The 16979-nt window shown below is 30.9% G+C and overlaps 2 protein-coding genes across 3 annotated transcripts; one reads left to right on the top strand and one right to left on the bottom strand.

Moving 5' to 3' along the window:
• The first annotated feature begins 2319 nt into the window (after positions 1-2319).
• On the top strand, positions 2320-6582 carry LOC100792154 (serine/threonine-protein kinase D6PKL1). Its single transcript, XM_003539129.5, has 2 exons — positions 2320-3184; positions 5664-6582. The coding sequence occupies exons 1-2, from the start codon at positions 2661-2663 to the stop codon at positions 6463-6465; spliced, it is 1326 nt and encodes a 441-aa protein (XP_003539177.1). The 5' UTR covers positions 2320-2660; the 3' UTR covers positions 6466-6582.
• A 4497-nt stretch (positions 6583-11079) lies between these two features.
• Positions 11080-15268, bottom strand: LOC100791634 (MAR-binding filament-like protein 1). 2 transcript variants are annotated; one of them, XM_006591026.4, is made up of 4 exons: positions 14939-15268; positions 13573-13616; positions 13319-13459; positions 11080-13085 (listed from the first exon to the last, which is right to left on the bottom strand). In XM_006591026.4, the coding sequence occupies exons 1-4, from the start codon at positions 15171-15173 to the stop codon at positions 11313-11315; spliced, it is 2193 nt and encodes a 730-aa protein (XP_006591089.1). In that variant the 5' UTR covers positions 15174-15268; the 3' UTR covers positions 11080-11312. The 2 variants fall into 2 exon arrangements, with proteins under 2 accessions (XP_006591089.1, XP_003539176.1); XM_003539128.5 differs by having other exon boundaries at positions 11143-13085; positions 13573-13619; positions 14939-15267.
• Between the last annotated feature and the right edge of the window lie 1711 nt (positions 15269-16979).

Genomic DNA, 16979 nt, shown 5'->3' with positions numbered 1-16979 from the left:
AAAATAAAATAGTAATTATTTGAATAATACTTGAATAATAAACTATTTGACTTAAAGTAAGCAATAATAATTTTCATGTTTATTTCGAGAGTTCCTACTTAGGTCTTAGGGTTTCACTTTCATCGGGGATGAGAGGTTAAAGGTTAAATGTTTTTTAGATTTAAGTCCAAAGTGTTATTGTTTACTCGTTTACTTTGAGACTTATAATAATAGTAGTACATTAATTTTTCGATAGTTTTTGGTTTTTTGGATTGGTTTTCAGTCTTATACTTAATTTGATTTAGTTCTGACCACACCTGGCATTCAGTCAGACATTAATTTTGTGTCTAAATTTTTTTTACATATGATGGAAATTAAACATGATATTCTCGTTAAATAGATTATTCACAAATATTTAAACAAAATAGAATTTTACATAACTATATCAATCTTTTGAAATATTTGTTGAGAGATGTTTGATAAATAAATAATTTTTAAAATTATTTTTATCTAAACACATGCTTAACTGTATGATAAGGCAGTTCCGCAATTGGTAATACATTTTTTTTCTAAAGTATTATTGTCTCAGCTTTTTTTTTTTTTATAAAAAAAAGTGTTTAGTTTTAATACGTAAAAAAATTATATTGTTCGTAAATAAGAAATTATTTAGAGAATGATTTTTAAATCATTATTTTAAAAGTCGATAAACTTATCATATATAATTAGATGATCATGTATAAAATATCTATATTACTATTATATTTTAATTAAATTATTTTTTTAATTTAAAGAAAAAAGTTAAATAATAATTGAAATTTCAATTTATATTTTTTTATGGAAAATTTTAATTTATATTAAAAAAACATAGAAAGTATTTAATATCCTACTGGTGTGAATAATTCAAACATATTTAAATAGGCAAGCCTAATTTATCACAACATTTTTGTAAAAATAGTTTAAAAAGAGAAATGTAGTAAGAAACCTTCTAACACACTCTTTTCAACACATTTTTTCTTTTTTTAAATTTATTCAACTTTTGATTTTGAGATCAGCTGCTTGTAAATGAACTTGAAGATACTATACAATATTGCTATTTCATCCTGCTTCCTGCACATGAGATGAAAGAATGATACTGCATTACATTTACATGTACAGCTTAATTACTCCACGTTTTAACTTCGCTCACCTAACATTTACAGGCATATGAAATGAGCAATAGCAGCATTTTCAAATTTTTGTATTGACCATCTGTATTTTATATAACAACAGTGTCGTCGTATTTGTGCTGAAAACATAGATAAGATAATGTTCAACAGTGTCGTACCATTTATTCCGCACACTATTTATTTCTTAGTGGGACTCTGTCTCTTCCTTATATGTCCATGTATTGTAACTGATAAATTCAAATTAAAGAATGCAACTTATTTGGTATTTGCTCTTTGCTCTTTGCTCTGCATTGAATTTACACATTTTAGCCTTTTGGTCACTCAATCTCAAACAACCATTTCTCCCTTTGATATCATGCAATTGCATAACTGCCTCATCTTCACTCACACTGTAGTAAGAAAGATGTTAATTAAATGTCAACAAAGCAGGTGGTTGCTTTTTGCACTACCTTTTTCCGTTAATTATACTGTGGCTAAAAATATACATTTGATACATCATCTTAACTTTGGATTTCAATTTGATTGTTTTATCTTTAAAAAGTTTAATTTTGGTATGTTAAAGTATTTTTATTGGATTAAGTTGATCCTTCGTCAATTTTTTGTCCTAGTATTATTAATTTTGTCCAATATAAGAAACGTCATTGTGGCATCTTACATACTCAGTACAGTAAAACATCAAAAAGATTAATTTAGTCGACTTTAGATTGTTTTGTACAACGGTAATCCAGAAAAGATAAATAAAAGAATTGTGAGACTTACGCATTTTTGTTTTAACTCACGAGCGATGTCGTGATAAAATAAAATGGAGAACACTTTTTTCCACTTTACCAAAAGTAAAACCTATTTTCTTTATTTTTCTCTTACTTATGCCTATTCACTTTATTTCTTTCCCATTTACCAAATTGGGTGTAAAAGAAATAACTTTCATGAGTGTTAAAAATTAACTTTCATTCTTTTCTAGGAGACCTTCTTCTATCCCTCTGGATCCTCCAGGACTTGAGTCATGAGCCCCTCCATACTCTCAACGTCGTCATTTGTCTTAACCTTTTTCGTATGTCATTTAAGAGGATCGTCATCTTCAGGGGACAAAGTCTCCAAAATCCTAGTAAAGCACTTGTCTCTCTTCTCAATATAAAAAAATAGATATATGTCGATCAAGGCATATAACAAACATAAATCAATGTTTGAAATTAGCTATTAAAACTAGAATTACATATATTTTAAAAATAAAAGAGAAAATATTTTAATTAAAAATAGTTTAAAATCACAATTTTTTTTATAAATGAGAATGAAATGTCTCAGCTAAGAGATAGATGCTATAATCACAAATTTTAAAAAAAAAAAAAATGAAAAGACGCAAAGTTACGTTTGAAAGTGGTCCAAGCCCAAGTGAGTTACCCGCGTGGGTTTAAAATCCAAAAAACACGCAGCATTCACTACTAGTCACAGTTACCCCTGCTCCCTTCTCAGCACCTGACACACTTCTGCGTCCTCTTTTCCTTATTCCCCAAAACCATGGAAGACACTACAACAACGGAGGATCTTACCGACGACCTCCATAGCCTCAGCTTCACTTCCACCACCACCACCACCACCACCGCTGAAATCAAACGCAGCACAAGCTTCAGCTCCTCCACCACCACCACCACCACCACCATAATAACCCCCTCAACCTCCTCCCACTTCAAGCCCCACCGCCCCCTCTCCCTCTCCCTCTCCGACCTCCGCTTCACGCGCCGCCTCGGCTCCGGCGACATGAGCGCCGTCTACCTCGCCGTGCCCAAGGAAGGTAACGACGGCGCGGTGTTCGCGGCGAAGGTGATGGAGAAGGAGGACTTGGCGAGAAGGAACAAGGAAGGGAGGGCGAGGACAGAGAGGGAAATTCTTGAAATGTTGGATCATCCTTTTCTTCCCACGCTCTACGCCTCCATCCACACGCCTAAGTGGCTCTGTTTCTTGACGCTGTTCTGCCCCGGCGGTGACTTGCACGTCCTCCGCCAGCGATTCCCCAACAAACGCTTCCTCGAATCCGCCGTCAGGTGCGCACGCCGTTAGTTTTCTTCGTATCAAATCATTGCTTTCTTTTTCTCGGGGAATGATCCTGTGTGGGCGCCGTGTTTCACTATTATTCTTCTGACAAATGCTAATCACTACCTCAAACCATTGCTTAAGATATCCCGTAAAAAATAATTTTGTTTATTACAAAATGTTACTACTAAATCATTTTCTTTTTAAATAATTAAATTCATTTCCAAAAATATAATATAATAATAAATTGATATCTAAAAGATAAAAAATATAAATTTAATTAATATTTAATTTGTCATGTAAAATTTGTTATATTTTTTACGCATTTAAAATTAAATTTATTTTTTCAAAATCAATTTATTATTGTCTTTTACTTTGAATTTCACTATTTATCAATTTTTTTTACAATGAAGGCAACACAGCTTCAAACCTATAAGTTTATATATAACATCATACATTTTATTTCAACCTAGGAGATTAGCATGTTTAGTTTTTTTTTTTTTTTTACCGTAATTTCTATTGTATTGTTATGTATTTTTTTTTAAGAAATTTTAACTTTATCGATCTTTGTGTGTATAACCTATAATTCCTTATATGCTCATGTCATAAGATAATTATCATGGGATTAAGACTGCCGTTAACTTTTTCTTTTAAGACTGGACTAGACTATTTATTAGTAGTTAACAAGACTTTTTTATTAGAATGTACTGAAATTTAACTAATACTAGTAGTAATAGTATTATTAAAGTGTATGTACCAACAAAATATTAAAGTGTGTTAGTAGAATTAAGGATGTGATAGTGACTTTTTAATTGAGATGATTTGCTTATGCATTCCACGTAAAATTACTTCTGAAGTACTCAAAATGACAACCCACTATGGTGAGTTCAATTTTTGTGAGAAGTTGTGTTTTGTGTGTGCTATTATAAACTTTGTGGTACCCATAAGATGTGCATGATTACCTTCCAGGTGATAGATTAATTTGACTAGAGAGATTTTTTTTAATGTAAAGTTTTGAGGTTTGTGGGGACTACGCCGAGTTTTGAACCTGCAAAAAAGTTAAAAGTTTATAGCTTTTTTCTTTAGGGAGAATCTACCCCAGATGACGAATCTTCTTACTCTCTGTATATTTGGAATTATGGATTATGGAGTTGAGAGATACTCGACTACAGGGAGATAAAATATTTTAAACTTGATTCCATAATTTGTTGCCTGATTTCTGGATTTTATTTTCTAAGAATAATAAATTAAATGTGAGACAATTCTTCCGGTGGTCCCTATTGTGGGATTCAAATCCCCTCACCCAGGCCAGGGCCACGGGAATATGCCGTTTTTCAAATTAAATCTGTTTTTAGAATATAAATGAATAATTAATTTGTTTATTTTTCTCTAACGTAATGTATTTTTTATTTTTATTTTACTTTTCCCCTCATATGTTTCTGCTTTATGATCATATAAAGAAAATTGATGGTGATAACTTGTCTGTTTGGTGTGAGCCTTCAAAAGATTCCTATGCATGTCAATTAGTTTTTTTTTTTTTCCCCTATCCCCTTCCCCTCATTGAGCACGCTTTTATGTCATAAAAACACACCACAGACAAATTGAAACAAAAGCTGAATCATTCAGAGACATGTTCAACTACCCCAGATTTTTCTTCTGGGTGAAACGAAAAAATGCTTGGTAAGTTGCTACCTTTGCATGAAGAGTCACTTTACTAACCGCTTTTGTTTTCTTGTCATTATTCGCACGTCTCACTCTCGCATGAACCATAAGACTTTTTTAAATCAACTTTTGACACGCATATGGCTGTGTCGTTGACATTTCTTATTTTCTTCTTCCTACATGGAAATTATCAATGTTGTCTCATACATGTCGCACAACATATATGCCAAGTTCTAAGGCAAAACCATATCTTGCCTTACAAACAAACAAAACTTCTGATTCGTCAATTCAACAAACATTCTTACTCAACAAAAAGAATATTAATTATAACTAAAATTATGAAGAGACTAGGGGAAGGGAGACACTAATAAAAAAATATTTCAAATAATAAAAAAATGTAGAAGTTAAATTCAGTTAATACAAAAATAACAGAATAAAAAAATTAATAATATAAAAGTAGTGGGAAGTTAATATAAGTTAAAAAAAATTGAAATTTAAAAAGTAGTTTAAGAATAAAAATGTCCAATAAAATATGTACATTAAATGAGATAATTTTCATTATTAATAGTTATAGATATAGATAAAACAAGTTTATTAAAATACTTGCTCTAAACTCCAAGAAATTAATCGAGTAGTGGAGCAAATCAGGTTCTTATATCTAACACGTTGCATATTTGAGGTCTTATTCGTGTTTTTGAAGCAAGGTAAATGTGAATATTTGTACCTTAAGAAATGCTTGCATCACACTAGCTACATTGCCCTTAATTAATTAAATATACATAGCAAGGTTTTAGCAAGGTTCTAACACATAGCAAGGTTTTATTACAGATTTTATGCATCGGAAGTGTTGTTGGCACTTGAATACTTACACATGTTGGGGGTAATCTACCGCGACCTGAAGCCGGAAAACGTGTTAATCCGATCAGATGGCCACATAATGCTCACAGACTTCGACCTTTCCTTAAAATGCGACGATTCCTCATCAACGGCACAAATCATCTCCGATCAAAAAACCCTTCCCACAGTCCCACGCAACAATTCCCACGTGGAACCCGCACGTGCCACCTCTTCTTCATGCATGATCTCCAACTGCATAGTCCCAACGGCATCGTGCTTCAACCCAAAACGCAGCCGAAAAAAGAAACAAACACATTTTAACGGGCCCACCTTCGTGGCCGAACCCGTTAACGTCCGGTCCATGTCGTTCGTGGGGACCCACGAGTACTTGGCGCCGGAGATCGTGTCCGGTGAGGGACATGGTAGCGCCGTGGACTGGTGGACGTTGGGAATATTCATGTTTGAACTGTTTTATGGTGTGACACCATTCAAGGGCATGGACCACGAGCTAACCCTAGCGAACGTTGTGGCTCGGGCCCTCGAGTTCCCGAAGGAACCCGCGGCTTCCGCCGCCATGAAAGACCTTATTTCGCAGCTGCTGGTTAAGGACCCGGCGAAGAGGCTGGGGTCGGTGATGGGGGCTTCGGCCATCAAGCAGCACCCGTTTTTTCAAGGCGTGAATTGGGCATTGCTGAGGTGTACGCCTCCACCCTTTGTACCCCCTCCTAGTAGTGTGAATGCTGTATATGATGATCATGAAAGTTGTCCTGAGATTTTCATTGACTGTTTTTAATGGAAAGGAAATTTCAGCCATATATGATACCTTCATAAAACTGTTTTGTTATTATTATTATGGAATGGTGCATGTGTATCCCTATTTCTATTAGGTTAAATTTAATATTTTTTGTAATTTTTACCATGCTAAAATTAATATATCTCATTCTAATGTATGTGAATATTAGTTTGAGGTAAAAAATTTTTTTTTCTAATTCAATACATTTTTATTATGTTATTGATTTTTGTTGTGTTAAATTTAATATATTGTAACGATTTTTCTTATTGTAACTAAATAGTATAATTACTTAATAAAATAAATTATTAAAAAATAATTAAGAAATTGCAATGTGAACTTGAATGTTATAAATAATTTTTATGCTTTTACTATTTATCATCATTTGTAATAAAAATTATAAATAAATAATATAATTGTATATATATATTTTTTCTAACTCAATAAATTCTCACAAATATCTCTTATTACTTTTCAAAAATTGTTTCTCTATTATTAATTGTTAGTACTTCTTTTTTTTTATATTTAATAACCCCTTTTTTCACATATTTTTAACAAAATAGCATAAATTGCTAAATTACTTTAGGACACATAAAATTCTTGGATGAATTTAAACATGATTAATGTGATTAATGTTTTAAAGAAGAATATTGGGTGATGAGGAGCTTTATAATTCCCCATGGTCAATTCATATTCTAAGTATCATTTTTTTTATAAGTGCGTTGGATATATTGTAAAATATTTATTGACTATTAATCATTATTATGTTTCTAATTTAGATTATGACTCTTCTTACATGTTTAGATGTATTATTCAAAACTAATTAGATAATATAGTAATTCAAATTTAAATGCAATAAGATAACATAGAAATTTAAATTCAAATGCAATAAGATAACATGTACTAACGTAGCAATTTAAATAAGATAAGTAATGAAATCAATAATTAATTTTTTTATCCTATATATCCTTTTTTTTCTTTTTTTAATTGTAAAACTTTTTCATCAATTATTTCCACATTTATAATACAATGTGTCTTTGTTCTACCGTTATGAGAACCTATATGACATGATACATGATAAATACATGATTTTTGTTTTCATTTTTTCTTTAATCTACAAAAAGAAACTAAAATATTAAAAAAACTACAAATTACCTTAAAAAAATATTAGTAATCAAACACTAATATGACAAATTTTCAGGTAGACAGATATAAAATCAAAACCAGTTTTAAAACTAACAAATATAAAAAATTAAATTAATTCTTAATTTATTTAAATGAGCATATTAACAAAAAAGTCTTCTATAAAAATACAAAAAAAAGCAAAAATGGGTACTTTTAAAATTCACAAATATGTTTATAAAATGAGTTTTAAATTAAAAAAATGGTAAATTTTAAAATCAAGAAATAACAAAATGAAAATGAATTTTAAAATAATAAAAAATAGACAATTTTAAATTTGATTTAATAGAGATGGTTGTACATTGTCAAAAGATAAATATAAAGATAATAAGAATAGAGATCAAAATAATTATATAAGAAAGATATTAGCATAAATTAGAGATGATTTATCTTAGCATGGAAGCATAAAGTGAGAAAAAAATGGGAAACAGTTTATATAAAATGGGTAGTTACATAAATAGAAAAAAAAAATTAAGTTTTGAAGGACAAAATAGTCCTTGTAAAAATGGAAAAGAGGTATCTGGCTTATCTATTATTATTATTATTATTATTATTATTATTATTATTATTATTATTATTATTATTATTATTATTTTTGTTATTATTATCATGGTATACAGGCTCTATGTTAGACGAAAAAACTATCTTGAAAATTAAAAAATTAAAAGCTAAAAGCTGTTATCTTATTCCATTAATTATAAGTGTTTGATAATATGAAAACTTAATAAATATATTAAAATCATGATTTATTTAAAAATATAATATGAAAATTTGATAAATATATTAAAGATAAAAATGAAAAAAAATATGAAAAGTTAGAAACTAAAAACTAACATTTTTAAAAATTTTATTTCAAATAGTATTTAAAAAATATTATAAATTACTAAAAAAAACTTATTTATCCAACAAGTAAACAAAATTTTCAGCTGACAAAAAAAAAAACTAAAATATTTTATCGAACACAATTATATATTTACACATATTTTATACCATTTTTATTTATTAAAAACATCTAATTTTCTTTAAAATGTCATGTTTGTTAATATATCTATATTTTTCCATAATATGATACTTAGTAATTATTTGATTTTGTTATAGACCAAATTTATTTTCTACACAATTGTATTATCAATGGTATAATAAATAAAATAATCAATAAGCATTAACCACATGAGAAAATTATCAATCAATAAAAATTATAATAAAATTTTTTTCCCAATCAATTAATTAATTAAGTCAAGGTTAAATTATCCATTTAGTTCTTATAGTTCCTAAACTTATTCTTTTTAGTCCCTATAGTTAATAAGCGAATTTTTTTAGTTCATGAAGACCTTTTGGAAATTAAAATGTAAACTTTAGAAACTAAAAATTCCACTTATTAACTATAGGGACTAACAGAGATAAATTTAAAAACCATAAGGATTAAATGGATAATTAAGAACAATAATTTTATCCTGGAAACATGAAAAGGATTTGGATGAATTTGTGAATGAATTTCATTTTTTTTTTGGATTTTTTATATTTCTCAATGCAATCTTTATTTAATTGTTTCTATATTTTAATAAAATATTGTTTTATAAATAAAAGGTTCATAGAAGATGCTACATTTTTTCCTGTTAGAAAGCAGAAGTCACCACACTGACGTTCAACTATACATGGTAACAAAACTGGGATTTGTCCTCTTCCTATGTGTCATTGTGCAAAATTTCTGGTTGGTTGCACTTAGTGTGTTTTTGGATTAACATCAAGTAGTCACGTTATATCAACTTGAGAAAAAGACACAAGCTAAGATGGCTTACATTGCATGTATACTATCTCAAATGGGTATTCAAACATGTAGTTAGGGCATGTTTGGATCCACATTTTACATACCTCAACTTGAGTCTAGGATGAATCAAACATAATTTTTTGGCTGACCGTGATATTTGGCAATGTGTTGAAAACATGATTCTAAGTTTTAAACTCCACTGTCATCTTCTAAATAAAATTAGAGAACAACGAAATGGTAGACAGAAACATTCCAACTATGTGGACATTCGAGTGTCGATCAACTCTAGTCTCATTGAAGCTATCAGAAGTAGCTTTTGCATCAATACTAACTTGAGTCGTATTATTTATTCCATTATACCTTTAGGCATGCTATTTGTTCCATGTTTATAACCTTAGTTAAACTCAAGTCATTTTAGTAATTGCATACCCAAAATTGTGTCAAAATTAATTGAGTGCAATTTCCAAACATTGTGTGTCCAAATCAATTTTCTAATGTTATCCAAAAAAAAATCATGCTACTACATACTCACGTCTATAAAATCATGTTTATTCAAAACTAATTCTACAAACCCATATCCAATTACACACTTAATTAACTAGTTACTCAAATGAGATGCATGCACGCCCATACATAATAAAAAAAGTTTAATCCTTCAAAAAATATATTTTTAAAACTAAATGAAAATATTATTAAAGTGACTTCGAAGCACAAGAAGTGCCTGAAAATATATAGACTTTGTTTGAGTATGTAGTGCAGTTGTACAAATGTCCTCGAGCTTCAAACAGAGGAGTGAGGAGTACAGTGTTCAACAACTCATTTCACATGTTTTTTAACAGTAAAAGCATATTAATCACATGTCAAATAACGTAAAAAAGATACGTTGTAGGATTTTGACATTGGTTACTATGAAGAATTTCCGTAAAATAGGTAACAATATTTGTCTGTTTTTAATTGTCAAGGAAAAAAAAATTACAAGTGCTTTAGGTTTATATTTTTTTATTAACAACAATGATAATCATTCAGTTCGGGAAATTTAGTCACACTTAAGTTTGTCATTCCTCCTCAACTGTGTATTCTGTAGAGATCGAACCCAAATTATTCTCCACAAATTTAACACCAAACTACATTTATTTGGACTTTAGATTTACATTACCTTCATGTTATGAGAACAAGCAATGGTTCATCACGCGAAGTGATAATGTGTAATATTTTGCTAGATGCACTAAAGCTTGAATATCAGGATTTCATTCTGCCACATATGTTGCTATCAAAATGATGTTTTAACACATTAGCTGAATAAATAAAAACAACATCTGACAAATGAAAACAAATAAGAGAAGCGCTAATAAACACACTTTATAACACATTCCTAACATACTATGTATTATTGGTTAAAAAGGATTGAAAATCACAAAATCATAAGTGGCGTTCCTTAAATAAGACACGAAACTAACAAAATTTTATGATTTCAATAAATTTCAATCAATAAAAATTGTGTTGCTAGCGTTTCTCCACAAATAAAAGAGATGGGAGGAGGCAGAGTTAACTGAATCACCAGTAGTACAGTTCAGGAAAAAGAGCAGTGGCAACAAGCTTGTCGATTTGCTTCATAGACATGGAAAAGTAGCTGTATATACACTAATGTATAATGTTGCAGACTAAGGTTGGTAATAGTATTCTTACCTTTTTTTTTAGGTTTACTATCAGAAATCAACTCTCCAAAAAGCTTAGCTTAACAATTCCTACAGTGTCATTTAATTTGTACAATACTATTGCAAAACATGAAAATATTTGCATGCCAAAAGTGAATAGAATCAACTGGCTTCCAAATAGTTTATTACAGAATATCATGATCCTAATCGGAATATTTTTAATAGAAAACTCTCTAATTTCTCTGTTATTGTGGATTAGCCTTTCTTCTTCTGACAGTCTTCCGTGCACTTACAGTAACCTTGTTTTCACCTTCATCTTTCTGTGCTTGCTCATTGTTTACCGCAACTTTTGAAGGGTTGACCTTTTTTTCACCTCCATCTTTCTGCACTGGGCCATTGTTAACAGCAACTTTTGAAGAATTGATTCGACTCTTCAAGCGCAATATCTCACCCTTGGCAGAAGCCAATTCCTCTTCAAATTTCTTACCTTTTTTCTCTAAATTCTCTCTTTCTTTGCCAAGTTTCATGATAAGGTTATGAGCATCTTCAATGTTGTCTTGGGCCTCTTTGCATGCATTTCTTTGGTTGGTTAGGGACTTAATAAGCACATCTTTCTCTTTTTCAAGGCTAGAAACAAGAGAATTAGCTCTCTGTAGTTCCCCAGAAAGGATCACCGCATTTCGGTTCATTTCATCTAGTGATATGGTCGCCTCCTCCAGGTCCCTCTCAAGAGATTTTCGGGACTCCTTGTCTTTTGAGACTTGCTGCTCTAATGCTTGTAAATCTTTGTTCAGAGAAGCAACTAACTGTTTTTGTTCCTTCAAATCCTCTGCTGTGCTTTCAGCCTTTTTGTAGACTTCAACTAATTCTTTTTGTAGGCTATCATTCTTTTCAAGAGCAGCTGTCAATTCTTTTGACACACCTTGCAGCTCTGCTTGTGCTTCCTTCAAGTGTTCCTTGGCAGTTGTAAGCTCACTTGCTAGCATTTCTGCCTCATGTTTCGCATCATCAAGGTTTCTCTGTAGCGATTCATTAACCTCAGTGAGCTCAGATGAGAGCTTAGAGACCTCGAGCTCGAGCTCTTTGCACAGTTTGTTTGACAAAGTTAGAAGGTTTTCCAATTCAGCAGACTCATTTCTTGATTTTGCAAGATTCTCCAGGGTAACTTGGAGTTCTTGCTTCAAATGATTCACCTTGCTAGATTCATTATCTAGAGCCTCCTTCAAATCATCTCTTTCTTGGGATAAATCAGCAATGACGATCTGGCTTTTGCTTGCTTCACCTAGGGCAAGTTCAAACTGATCCTTTAGCTGATGAAGCTCCTCTTCTTTTTCTCTTAAAACCTTAGAGTCCAAAGCAGCCTTCTTTACAGCACTGAACTTTAGATCATTGTATTCCTTCTCCATGACATCACATTTACTCCTAAAATTATTGTTCTCAATAGTTAAGGAACTCACTCTTGAATTTAGTTCTATCACCAAGGAATCTTTAGCTTCTAGTTCCTCTTGGGTTTTCAGTAGTTCATCTTTCAACCCTTGAATCTGCAATTGAACATTTATTAAGTCATCCTTGGTTTGCTCATAGGTAGACTTCAAACTCTTCAATTCCAACTCCTTTTCTGCTTGGGATGAATTGAGATTCTGAACAGCATCTTCTTTGTCCTTGAGGTCCACACTCAGCAGATTGATTCTTTCTTGTAAAACACCAATGGAATCTATCTTTTCTTTCAAATTGTTTTCAAGATCCTTCTTATCTGTATCAGTCTTTGAAAGCTCAGCTTTAAGTCGGTCAATTTGAAGTTTCAGGTCCTCAATCAAACTTCTCTCATTTTTAAGCTCCTGCCCCAAGCGGTTAATAGTACTGTTTGCAGAATTCAGTTGGTTTATCAGTGCCAGTTGCTCTTCCTTTGCCTTTTCAAGTAGCTTGGCTTGTTCCTCCCGCTTGTTTAGTAACTTCAACTCATAGTTCTTCTTCAAGGAAACAATCAGTTCTTCCTTTTCCTTCAGTTTGCTGCTCATCTGTGCAGATTAACCAGTAAAATATACTGCTTAAATGATTTTTAGAAGAAAAAAAATTAAATGAAATTAAATGGAAAATGAACAATCATTTTTTATCCTTTAGTAGCAGAAGGAGGAGAATACTCCCTAATTTCCCTTTTTTACTGTATGATTCTTTGGAAGAGAGACATTCCTCAAAGGCTAACACACATCTTACCAGTTTCCAAGAATCATTAGAGTGCATATAAGCTTACTGTTTCTATTGTTGCAACAGCAGTGGACTTTTCTTTCTGAGCAAGTGTATAGAGAGCACCCAACACACCAGAAGAAAATATTCCAATTCCATTCAGGAGAAGCAGAAAGGAATTTGACGGTTGGTCCACTTCAGGTGCTTTCTGTCCATAGAAACTACAAAGTTTAGAACACACTAAACATCCAAAGCACAAATACGATGAGCAAAAATTTACTATTCAACAACATTTGTATCTGATCTTAACCGCACACAAACCTCGGCTTCCTGGTTATCCTCTTGTGTCTTCACGTCGGTTTCTTCTGCTGCAAGGAGAATGAATAATTACACAAGTTACTACAAAAAAGAAGACTGTAATCCATTACTAACATTTATATATGGTAATATACTATCATCGACATCCCAGACTTAAACACAAGGACATGAAAAATAAAATGCAGCACAACACCTGAGGTCCCTGAAATCCAATTTTCCCTAGGGGTGTAAAGGGCAGACCTCATGAGGCATTCATGAATTCATGAATAATAGAAATATATAATAATAGAGCAAGGAACTTTACAGTATTCTACTTTTGACATGTGTATGGAGCTCTAATGGTATATTGTAATGGATTTAAAATAATCAGCCATTCCTTTTAAATTATAACAAATCAGTCTGATAATATATAACATATCACAAGCAAAAAGTAGCAAATCAGTAAGTTTTTTTCATCCATTCCTTAAGAAAGTTTCTAAGTGTCCATTTATTTTTCATCCTTGAGGAAAAGAATTGAAAATTCTAGTATTTACAGTATTCTGGATACAAAAAAGAAGGAACGTGCATATAATTTTGAATTTTTCTTCTGAATATTAAGGGGCAAAAAAGGAGAGAACATCTATTGCATATTCCCCTCATTTCATTCTCTTCAATCTGTAAATTAGACATCATTTTCTGCCAAATGTATCACTGTTCCATTAAAACTCTTCGAGCTTAAAAATGCTCACCGAAATCAAAGCGTGCATATCTAGGAAGTGACACTTTAAATCCATATCTCTTAAATTCGGAAAACAACACATTGCATTCAACCAAATAGGTACTATCTTACATTTGAATCTAGGCTCCTAATCTTGAATGCTAGTGACCTATGACTCATGAGCACTCCTAAATTACTGTGATACACGTTTCACACAGGCACGCAGTGGTAACATATTCAGTACATTTCCCTGTCATTTTACAATTCTCAAATAACTGAATAAGTAGAGTAAATCTATCAAGCAATCATCAACAAAGCTGATGGATAGTCCGTACTAATATCATGGTAAGTCAAAAATCTATGTCAAGCATCATAACTATAAAAAAAAAAATCAGTTGCTATAAGCCAACCCAAGAAAAAAAAAACACTATTCCTTTTTCTGGGTTACTAATTGCTAATTCACGGGCCCAAATTACGCATCATATGTAGGCTCTTTATTGAAAGACAATACTATTCGAGACAGGGACTGACACTTAATGTGAAGATCTCTCCCAGCGGAAATTCAAACCTTTTTTTTTGTTCACCACATAAATACAATCACATTATTGTAAGATATAAATGATATGATAACATGAGAGAGATGAGTAGAGTAACGGAAGAAAACAAAGTTACTAGGGGGTGGAGGTGGAGGTGGGGATTCGAGAGCTGGGGCCCGCTTCAAACGGCGAAACGGAAGAAGAGCGATGCTGGTCAAAAGAACGGTTCTTCTGTTGCAGAGTGGCTCTTTGTCTTGCTGCCCCAAGCAAGATGTTGTGGAAGCTCGCAATTTTATGGGCCCAGAAGAAGAAGAAGATGAAGATGGGAATTGATAGAGGGGAGAGTGGAGTAAGCAGAAGGTACTCGCCATATGCTTGCTTACTCACTCACTCACTCACTCGCCACATACAATGCTAAGCGAGCATGTGATGGCTAATCTATCTGGCGCTTTTGCTAAGGTAATATATGGTGGGGGAAACAAGACCAATATCAAATATACACACCGGAAAATAGAATTTGTTGTTTTTTTTTCTTTTCTCATTTCTTATTCGGATGGGAAAAAAATTAATTATTTTCTTCTTTTTTGAGTTGGAAAGAAAAAGTAAAAAAGAGATCGTGCAAGAAAAAAATTATTCCTTTATTTTTTATTCATGAAAAACATGAAATTATATTGATTGATTTGTTTTAAGGGATCTAACTCATTAATTGAGCATCACACGAGTTATTATAAATTTTTTATGTGAATCTAAAATAATATTTAATGATTTATAATACTGTTTGAGTAAATTTATTATTTTATTATTTTGTCATTTTCTGTCTATTTAATAAGAGACATTTTTTAAATGCTCCCCCAAATTCTTTTTTCTCCTTAATTAAACAATGAAAAAAATACTTGTAATTTCTTTTTATTCATTTTTTTTTACTTTTTTTCTTGTTGTATATAACTTGTATGGTTATGATGTGAATTATTTAGAGGTTATAGGATTTAGGAATATTGTTAAATTAGTTTGTGAATCCAACACAAGTTAGATTTGATTTCTTACATCAATTATGAGCTACATAAAACTATTATGAGCTATAAAGTTATTTCTCTAACTTGTGTTGGATTCACAAACTAAATAAAGGTGTATCAAATAAATTCTACATTTTATTAATTGAAATTCACATCTTTTACCCTCTACTTTAATTTAAATATTTTTTGCTCTAAACCAAACACACCTTCAAGTAAATTATCAAATAGTTTTGAATAATAATCCTAAGAACTTTATTCCATTAACCAAATTATTATTTTTGAAAAGGCTAAAATTCAATTTTCATCCTCTTATTTTTTCAAATTTGTGCTTTTAGTCTCTCATTTTTTAATTGAGACATTTTATCATTCACTTTTAAAAAGTTTATAAATTTAATTTCTCATTTTTTTTAATTGAGACATTTTGTCCTCTATTTTTAAAAAATCCGTAATTTTAATCATTGTGGCTAATTTCAAACATTGATCTATGTACTTTGTAAATGTTAACTAAAAACGATTTGTTTATTATACACATGACAAATATTTATTTTAAAATTATTTAATTTCTAGCAAACTTAATTTACTAAAAAAGAATTAAAAAAATATACAGCCAACAAACTTAAAATTAATCAAGGGAATTAAAATCCCAAATTTTTTAAAAATGAGAGACGACATGTCTAAATTAAAAAATAGGAGGGCTAAAAATGTGAATTTTTTAAAAGTAGATAACAAAATATCTCAATTAAAAGAACTGAAATCATAGATTTAAAAAAATAAAAAAGATGAAAATTATATTTTAACCTTTTTAAAAATTATAATCTTATCTTATTCCTTTACACAAGCATGGGTTAGTGAGTGTGTTTGATTGTGAAGAAATAAAAGAAAAAGAGAAAATTTTCAAAATTATATGTGAATCTCACATCTCTTTCTTTTTATTTTAATTCAAATATTTTTTTTTAATTTTCTTTCATTCTTTTCTCTTCCGCACATCCAAATACACCCTTCGGAAGAATTAAGGGATTCACGAATTAAATTGCTTTGGCCCTTGAATGTTAGCCAAGAAATGACCTAGAGCCAGAAGGAGATGCATTAATAATGACTAATGAGCAGATACAACAGGTAGTACAATGTTAAGGGATGTTGTGTTTCAAATAAACATGACAAGAA

This window comes from Glycine max, chromosome 11 (genome assembly GCF_000004515.6).
Source record: "Glycine max cultivar Williams 82 chromosome 11, Glycine_max_v4.0, whole genome shotgun sequence".
Classification (NCBI taxonomy): domain Eukaryota; kingdom Viridiplantae; phylum Streptophyta; class Magnoliopsida; order Fabales; family Fabaceae; genus Glycine; species Glycine max.
Note: the sequence above shows the minus strand (reverse complement) of the source record. Positions and strands in the feature narration are given on the sequence as shown.

Coding starts and splice junctions, on each gene's coding strand:
- LOC100792154 (XM_003539129.5), top strand. CDS start 2,661: ATGGAAGACACTACAACAACGGAGGATCTTACCGACGACCTCCATAGC. Junction 3,185..5,663: donor TTCCTCGAATCCGCCGTCAG/GTGCGCACGCCG, acceptor GTTTTATTACAG/ATTTTATGCATCGGAAGTGT.
- LOC100791634 (XM_003539128.5), bottom strand. CDS start 15,173: ATGGCGAGTACCTTCTGCTTACTCCACTCTCCCCTCTATCAATTCCCA. Junction 13,620..14,938: donor ACCTCCACCTCCACCCCCTA/GTAACTTTGTTT, acceptor TTCTCCTTGCAG/CAGAAGAAACCGACGTGAAG. Junction 13,460..13,572: donor AGGATAACCAGGAAGCCGAG/GTTTGTGTGCGG, acceptor TTCTATGGACAG/AAAGCACCTGAAGTGGACCA.